The 9460-nt window shown below is 39.6% G+C and overlaps 1 protein-coding gene across 1 annotated transcript; it reads right to left on the minus strand.

Annotated features, from left to right (window-relative positions):
* Window positions 1-2224: 2224 nt before the first annotated feature.
* LOC128647208 (dual specificity tyrosine-phosphorylation-regulated kinase 2-like) lies at window positions 2225-4044 on the minus strand. The gene is given in 2 exon segments (XM_053699990.1): window positions 2225-3015; window positions 3018-4044. Coding segments are annotated over 2 exon segments (1818 nt in total).
* Window positions 4045-9460: the final 5416 nt, after the last annotated feature.

Raw genomic sequence — 9460 nt, forward strand, 5'->3', positions numbered from 1 at the left:
AATTAGCTTAAAATTGTTGTAATATTTTTAAAATGTTTGTAACTTATTTTTTTTATTTTTTGTAACTTAGCTTTTTTTTTTTGTACTTTAGTTAGTTTATGTAATTGTATTTAATTGTAGTTATTTGTAGTTAATTTATTTAATTAATTTAATGATAGTGTAGTGTTAGGTTTAATTGTAACTTAGGTTAGGATTTATTTTACAGGTAAATTTCTCTTTATTTTAGCTAGGTAAGCTATTAAATAGTTAATAACTGCTTTGTTCTTTCTTTTTTTCTGTCATTTTACTTTTTTATTTTTTGTAAATTTAGCTTGAGGGTTTGTATTTTTTCAACATAGACTGCCTAATTAGAAATGATACGATACACATGATATAGGTACTCACTGACCTCCAGGCTACAGCAGGACTACAAACCAATGTGCTACTGAGCATTCATTTTTTTCTTTGCTTTTCAGCAACCTCTTCTTGTTTTTTCACCAAATGAAAATAAAACACCTACTGTAAAATAAACTCTGTCTGCTTTTCAAATATCGATTTATATATATTTATTTATTTATTTATTTATAATTTATATATAATATTTTTTTTATGTTTTCTCATTGATAAAAGATTTGGAATAGGTACTCTTTTTCAACACTTAATAACTTTGAAATTGAATTGATTATTTTTAGTTTCAGTTCACTGATGGTATTCATAACACTGTCAAAGTCCAAAGAAGCTTGTTCACTCAATTTAATGTTAAAAGCACCTAAAAAATTTAGGTCTAAATGGATAGTAAACCCAAATGTTTTCTTTCATGATTCAGCTAGATCATGTAATTTTAAGCAACTTTCTAATTTACTCCTATTATCAATTTTTCTTCATTCTCTTGCTATCTTTATTTAAGCATTTTAAAGCTTTTTAAGCATTTTAGGTTTAGCACCCTGGATAGCGCTTGCTTATTGGTGGCTACATTTGGCCACCAATAAGCAAGCATAACCCAAGTTCTAATCCAAAAATGGCCTGGCTCCTAAGCTTTACATTCCTGCTTTTTTTAAGCAGATAGCAAGATAAAGAAAAAAAAATGATAATAGGAATAAAATAGAAAGCTGCTTAAAATTGCGTGCTCTCTTTGAATCATTAAAGAAATAAATTGGGTTTAGTATCCCTTTAACATTAGACAGTGGCAAGCTACATCAAATGTGTGAGATGTGTGTAAATATGTATGAATGCTGGGGTTATTAAAGGGACAGTAAACACCTTGAGATTTTATCATTTTTTATTTAATTATTACATGCTTTAAATAAGAAGAGAGGCTTGATGGTCTGGGACCAAGTGCTGGCTTACAGAGAGAGGCTGCATGGTCTGTGACCAGGTGCTGGCTGGCAGAGAGAGGCTGGCTGGTCTGGGACCAGGTGCTGGCTGGCAGAGAGAGGCTGGCTGGTCTGTGACCAGGTGCTGGCTGGCAGAGTGGGGTTGGCTGGTCTGTGACCAGGTGCTGGCTGGCAGAGAGAGGCTGGCTGGTCTGTGACCAGGTGCTGGCTGGCAGAGAGAGACTGGCTGGTCTGTGACCAGGTGCTGGCTGGCAGAGAAAGGCTGGCTTGTCTGTAACAGGTGCTGACTGGCAGAGAGAGGCTGGCTGGTCTGTGATGAGGTGTTGGCTGGCAGAGAGAGGCTGGCTGGTCTTTGACCAGTTGCTCGCTGGCAGAGAGAGGCTGTCTGGTCTGTGACCAGGTGATGGCTGGCAGAAAGAGGCTGGCTGGTCTATGACCAGGTGCTGGCTAGCAGAGAGAGGCTGACTGGACTGTGACCAGATGTTGGTTGGCAGAGAGAGGCTGGCTGGTCTGTGACCTGGTGCTGGCTGGCAGAGAGAGGCTGGCTGGTCTGTGACCAAGTGCTGGCTGGCAGAGAGGGGTTGGCTGGTCTGTGACCAGGTGATAGCTGGCAGAGAGAGGCTGTATGGTCTGTGACCAGATGCTGGCTGGCAGAAAGAGGCTGGCTGGTCTGTGACTAGGTGCTGGCTGACAGAGAGAGGCTGGCTGGTCTGTGACAAGGTTTTGGCTGGCAGAGAGAGGCTGACTGGTCTGTGACCAGATGATGGCTGGCAGAAAGAGGCTGGGAAGAGAGAGAGAGAGAGAGAGAGAGAGACACAGAAGATGGTATATAGCACCCTTCAGAGCTCTCTGTGCAGGATGTAGAAGATGGCATATAGCATACCTCAGAGATGTTGTCTACACTGAGCTCTTCAGAAAGGACATGACTTGCACCTTGTTGGCATAGTGATCTCTGCCTCAGACTTGTTGGATGCTGAAGATGGTATATAGCACCCTTCAGAGCTCTCTGTGCAGGATGTAGAAGATGGCACATAGCATTCCTCAGAGATGTTGTCTACACTGAGCTCTTCTGAAACATCAAACAAGACTGATCGCAAGGAGCATGATTTGCAGCTTGGTTCACTGAGCTCCTCTTCATCAAATATGTAAGCTGGAATGGAGACGACATCATAAAATCCTGGCAGTTGATTTAGAAGCCAAGGATGCCTTAAAGCTTGCTCTGGTGTCATTCGTAAATTAGGGTCCCATTCCAAACATCCTTTCAAAAATTTCAAAAACAGTGGATCATTACAGCCATTCAGTGCAACTCCCCATTCTCTACTTCCAGGTGGGCCTCTGAATTTGCCTGTGAAAGAATAACTACCACTGAGTTTTACAGAGCCGTCTTGTGAGCATGTAATATTACAATATTTAGGGTAACCTTTCTTACTGAAAAGACGGTTAACTCTTTTTGATGAATCCATCAGCCGCTGAGGTGGCATCCCCAATAACTCTATTATACATGCCAACTGATCGTACTCATCTTCACTATAAAAGAGTGGCACACCAGTAAATAACTCTGCCATAGTGCATCCGAGGCTCCACATATCCATTGGCATTCCACAATCAGCACCGAGAATTACTTCTGGTGCTCGGTAGTAGAGTGTCTGAATCCAAGGCTCAACATCCTCACCATCATACTGGCTGAAACCAAAATCAATTCCTTATTTTCACTTCTGGAAGGTTGTTTCAATATAATATTTTCTGGTTTTAGGTCACAATGCATGATTTTACTTTTGTGCAAACAATTCAAGCAGTTCAAAGTGGAGAAAGTGAAATCACACACTAAAGGTAAGCTGAAACCTTGTTCTGTTTTATCCATCTGATCTTGAAGGCTCATGTATAATAGCTCAAATGTCATGCAGACATGATTTCGAAAAGTAAAGTGATCCAGAATATGTATCACATTCATTTTATTATCCTCGTCTTGTTTCCTGAGGACTTCCAAAATTTGGATTTCGCGGGCAGCTAGATGACAAGCTGTTTCATTATTCTTAACCATTTTTAATGCCACGTGTTGATGTAGCTTATGATCATAGACCTTGGAAACTTGACCAAATCCTCCTCTCCCAATGGCTGTTAGAAATTCATATCTGTATGCGATATGGTTATTAGGTATGTGCAGGTAAAACCCTCTTTTATCATCAAAACCTCTGTTATCTGGGTCATTCAATTTATGTTGCTGCTTATCTGCATTTTGACCCACAAAAAAGATTTCAGCGTAATTAAAAATTTCAAGATGTTCAAAAGAGGTTAGCATATCCTTGTTGCATGCTATTGCTTGTCCAGGTGTTAATGAGTGCCTTTCTAAGCTTGAAGTTGAGGGACCTGCATTACAGGTTGTCTCTTCTTTGTGTTGTTTACTCTCAAGGCCATAGTTATGATCGTTGACATTTTCTGTGCCATTTGTTAGTGCTCCATTTTCAAGTTCCTGTTGAACAGTGTCTTCAATCACACTGTTTGTAATATCAATGTTTCCTATGCAAGAAACTGTCTGTCTAAATCTCTTCCAAAGTCTCCTAAAAACATTGGGTCTGTTTTGTGTTGAAGGCTTTGATCTTCTCAAGAAGCGGCAGCTGAAGAATGGAAAGTGTATGCATGCCGTATCCTCATCAAAGCTGTTGGTTGTATTTCCAGTCACAGAAGCTGTGGCAGACTCAGGTTGCTCAACACAATTACATTTATCAACCATTTCCAGTCACTAATCAAGTAGTGAATATACTGAAGGTATATTAATTAAAAAGAAAAAATAATGAATTACCCATAGAGGGAGCGCAGTCTTTTTAAAAACAACCACAATTGAATTCTCAGTAAGTATTTGTAGACCTAAAGGCTGAGTTTGCTTTCTAATACTCTATTGTTATTATGATGTCATAACACTGAACTATATTGCATTGTCATAGTAGATCAGATTCCAATTCAGCTTTGTCTACACATTCCACAGCAACAATGCAGCTATGTTAAAGTTATGATATCATAAAAGGCAAAGGGTTGCAGCATAAGTGATAACTCTTCTAGCAGGGCAATGTACACCTGTGTATACAATATGTAAGTCCTTCCACACATATATTGCCCCATTTAATTAAACAAACCTAGAGCCCCCTACTGGTCAATATAAATGCAAGACATACCCATGAAAAAATATTTTAATCATTGAAACATTGACAAATCCATTTTCATGTTCATTACCTTTGGTTTCATAGTATCCAGTTAAAATATCCAATAAGTCTTAGGTTACTTTAGAACATGTTCCCTATCACATTCCCCATCTCAATCTGTGCATTCATTATTTGATATCTCAGTTGCCTTACAAAATAACTGGCTGTTAAAAAGTGATGTGCAAATAGGACAATTTCATTATTTCCCTGCATATCACTCTTGTGTTCATCTATCCTCTTGTGTGCTGTCCTTGTGGATTCATATTAGCTCATGGATAAATAAATGAAGAAAAGACAGGGAGAGTGAGTAGAATTAAATGGATCATAATCAGATTGGACAAAGGTAATCAGTGGAGTCCCCCAGGGATCAGTACTAGACCCTGTTCTTTTTAATATTTTTTTTATTAAAGGGACAGTAAACCTAAAATATAATGTTATATAATTCTGCACATAGTGCAGAATTATATAACATTATATTAGTGCTATCGTTATTAAACCTTATATTCCCTTTTAATTTTTTTAAAATATGCCAGTTTTTCAGACCCGCTCTCTGTACTCTGCTAAGCGGGTCTGTTTTTATTCCACAGCGCATCGGGCCAGCTGTATAGTCACAGCCCGACCGCACCATAACACTAAGTGCAGCTTGCTCCTGCTCTGTCTGACAGCAGGAGCGAGCTGCACTTAGTGTTATGGCGTGGTCGGTTGGGGTCATTGGGTCAGAGCAGAATGAGCTTGATTTAAAAGGGGTGAAAAACAGAGGGGCGCCTCATGTGTAGTATCGTGAATGGACACACAATAAAAACAGATTCAGCCAAATGGGTACTCACACACACCAGGAGCACACTTATGTGCTAGTAGGGGCCGGCTGCAGATTTATGGGGGTGTGTCAGCTCACCCGTACGATGGCGTTTTCACCCACCTACATAACTGAGTGTACCCACCTACATAACTGAACAAATACTGCTGGTTGTACCCTTATCAGTCTGCACATGTAGTGTTTTATTCCTATTACATTCCCAGCACTACAGAACTGAAAACGCCATCGTACGGGTGAGCTGCCACACCCCCATAAATCTGCAGCCGGCCCCTATTAGCACATAAGTGTGCTCCTGGAGTGTGTGAGTACCCATTTGGCTAAATCTGTTTTGATTGTGTGTTCATTCACAATGCTACACATGAGGCGCCCCTCTGTTTTTCATCTCTTTTAGTTTCGCTTAGACCAGCCAGTGAGGAGGAGGCAGCCAATACCGGACAAAAACCTATATCACCTTAAGGACATTTCTTACATTCATTTTTCTAGGACTTATTGCCATCTTAATTCCTACTATTTATTTTTACATATTTTTATATATATTTTAGTACTTATTGCATTTTTGTGTATTTTGCTAATTTAGCGCCCCCCCCCTTCTTTTGTGACTAGGTCACATTTGCTATATTTATTTAAAAGGGGATCTACACAAATTAGAAGAATGGGCAGGTAAATGGAAAATGAGATTTAATACTGGAAAATGCAAAGTTCTACATTTTGGAAGTAAAAATAAGCAGGCAATCTATTATTTAAATAGAACTAGACTTAGCAAAACAGAGGAGGAAAGTGATTTGGGAGCAGTAATAGATAACAAGCTAAAGATGGGCGCTCAATGCAGGGCAGCAGCTTCTAAGGCTAATAAGATATTAGCATGTATTAAAAGAGGCATTGATTCAAGGAAGGAAAGCATAATTATGTCACTATATAAATCCCTGGTAAGACCTCATCTTGAGTATGGATTGCAGTTCTGGGGAAAAATCTAAAAATAAGATCTTGCAAACTTAGAAAAAATTCAGAGAAGGGCCACAAAACTAATAAGGGGAATTGATCATTTGCTTAATTGTTTAGCTATCCCTTTGTTGAAGAAATAGCAATGCACATGGGTGAGCCAATCACATGAGGCATCTATGCGCAACCTCAGCAGCCCCTGAGCATATCTAGATATGCTTTTAAACAAATGATATCAAGCAAATGAAGCAAATTAGATAACAGAAGTGCAATGGAAAGTTGTTTAAAATTGCATGCTCTTTTTAAATCACTGTAACTCTGGCATAAAAAGTTGCACAAAACACATAAAAAATACATTTAAAAGTACAGTTACACTCATAATAACACCATCTAATAAAATTATTTAAAAAAAAGTTTTATCAAAAGTTATAAGGCTCAAAGATATGAGGTCTGTCAGGAAAAAAGGCATGCAAAGGGCTTTAACATAGAGATACATACATATACATGTCTAAATATGTAAATGTATGTATATATTTGTATATATGTGTACATTTTTATTTATATGTGTAAACACATAAATACATATGTATACATACATATATATATATATATATATACATATATATATATATATATATATATATATATATATATATATAAGTGCATTGGAGCCATTTGCAGTCATGTAGCTAAATATATGAAAAACATATTTATGCAATGTTCATATTTAACTTTAAAAATGTCACATTCCAATGTTCTTCACTTAAGGAAATATGTTCTATGTATTTCTAAATAGATATTCCAGTGGATGCTCCTCCATGGGGCAGAAGGGGCAATACCCCATCAGGTTTTTGAACAAAAATAAATAAATACTGCTTTAGTACTAGTTTTGTTTTCAGGAGGGAGTTAGGTTGGGGGTTAGATTTAAATAATAAAAGAAAACATAAAATGAAAAAAAAAAATGATGTCACAGGTGTTTTTTTGAAATATGCCTTGTCTGAGAGCACTTTACACATGCTCTGTCTGCCCCAAAAAAGAGGTTTCTGATGTCATTCATTTACGGCTAGATTACGAGTTGTGCGTTAAGATAAAAAAGCAGCGTTAACAGGTCCTAATGCTGCTTTTTTATGCTCGCTGCTATTACGAGTCTTGCAGGTATAGGTGTACCGCACACTTGTTTGGCCTTACCGCAAACCGACTTACGTAAATGTTGTAAACCCTTTTTTCTATGGGACTTCCATAGCGCCGGTATTACGAGTCTGTTCTGGGAGGCCAAAAAGTGAGCGGTACACCCTCTACCTCCAAGATCCCTAACGCATTTCAAAGTCAGAGTTTTACACTACAGCACCGTAGCATAAAATTTATAACTAAAGTGCTAAAAAGTACACTAACACCCATAAACTACCTATTAACACCTAAACCTAGGCACTCCCGCATCGCAAACACTATAATAAAATTATTAACCCCTAATCTGCGCTCCGGACATCGCCGCCACTATAATAAACATATGAACCCCTAAATCGCTGCACTCCTGCCTCGCAAACACTATTTAAATAGTATTAACCCCTAATCTGCTGCCCCTAACATCGCCGCCACCAACAGTATACTTATTAACCCCTAATCTGCCGCTCCGGACATCGCCGCCACCTACATTATACTTATTAACCCCTAATCTGCTGCCCCCAACAACCGACACCTACATTATATTTATTAACCCCTAATCTGCCGCCCCCAATGTCTACATTATATTTATTAACCCCTAATCTGCTGCCCCAATAAACTACCTATTAACCCCTAAACCGAGGCCCTCCTGCATCGCAAACACTATAATATTATTATTATTATTATTATCAGGTATTTGTAGAGTGCCAACAGATTACGCAGCGCTGTAAACATAGTCAATATACAGGATAGCTTTTGCAGGGATCAAGTGGGTAGAGGGCCCTGCTGTTGTAGTCGGCTCTTATGAAGGGGATCTGCAAACAGCTGGGCTCATAGGCATTCTAAGGGGTTCAAGGGGAAAGCAATGGAGTTAGGAAAGGTTAGTGTTGGTTGTAAGCATCCCTGAATGGTAGAGTTTTTAGGGAGCGCTTGAAGCTGTTAAAACTAGGGGAGAGTCTTGTGGAGCGAGGCAGGGAGTTCCACAAGATGGGGGCCAGTCTGGAGAAGTCCTGTAGATGAGAATGTGAGGAAGTAACAAGAGAGGAGGAGAGGAGGAGATCCTGAGCTGATCGAAGGGGACAGGAGGGAGAGTATCTGGAGACAAGTTCTGAAATGTAGGGGGAGCAGTGCAGTTGAAAGCTTTGGATGTCAGAGTGAGGATTTTGTGTTTGATCCTAGAGGCAAGAGGAAGCCAGTGAAGGTATTGGCAGAGAGGCGCAGCAGATGAAGATCGACGAGTAAGGAAGATGAGCCTGGCAGAGGCATTCATAATGGATTGTAAAAGAGCTATGCGGCAGCTAGGTAGACCAGAGAGGACGGAGTTGCAGTATTCGAGGCGGGAAAGGATGAGAGAGTGGATTAAAATCTTAGTTGTATCTTGTGTAAGGAAATGTCTAATTTTAGCGATGTTTTTAAGGTGGAGGTGGCAGGCTTTAGCCAAGGACTGAATGTGAGGCGTGAAGGAAAGATCTGAGTCAAGTGTGACCCCAAGACATCGGGCATGTGGGGTAGGAGTAATGATGGAATTATCAACAGTTATAGAAATTTTGGGGGTGGAGAAGGGGGAAAAATAAGGAGTTCAATTTTGGAGAGATTTAGCTTAAGGTAGTGAGAGGACATCCAAGATGAAATATGAGAAAGACAGTTAGTGACATAGGTTAGTAAGGAAGGAGGTAGGTCTGGTGCAGAGAGGTAGATTTGGGTGTCATCGGCATACAAATGATATTGAAACCCATGGGACTTTATCAAGGAACCTAGTGATGACGTGTAAATTGAAAAGAGAAGGGGACCGAGGACAGAGCCTTGAGGTACCCCAACAGAAAGTGGTAGCGGTGCAGAGGATGCTCTGGAGAAGGCTACACTAAATGTATGGTTAGTTAAATAGGAAGAGAACCACAAAAGAGCTGTGTCGCATATGCTGAAGGATTGGAGGGTTTGGAGCAGAAGAGGGTGGTCAACAGTGTCAAAGGCTGCAGACATGTCAAGGAGGATAAGCAGAGAGAAGTTGCCTTTGGATTTTGCTGTAAGTAGGT

The sequence above is a fragment of the Bombina bombina genome, chromosome 2, assembly GCF_027579735.1.
Source record: "Bombina bombina isolate aBomBom1 chromosome 2, aBomBom1.pri, whole genome shotgun sequence".
NCBI classification, from domain to species: domain Eukaryota; kingdom Metazoa; phylum Chordata; class Amphibia; order Anura; family Bombinatoridae; genus Bombina; species Bombina bombina.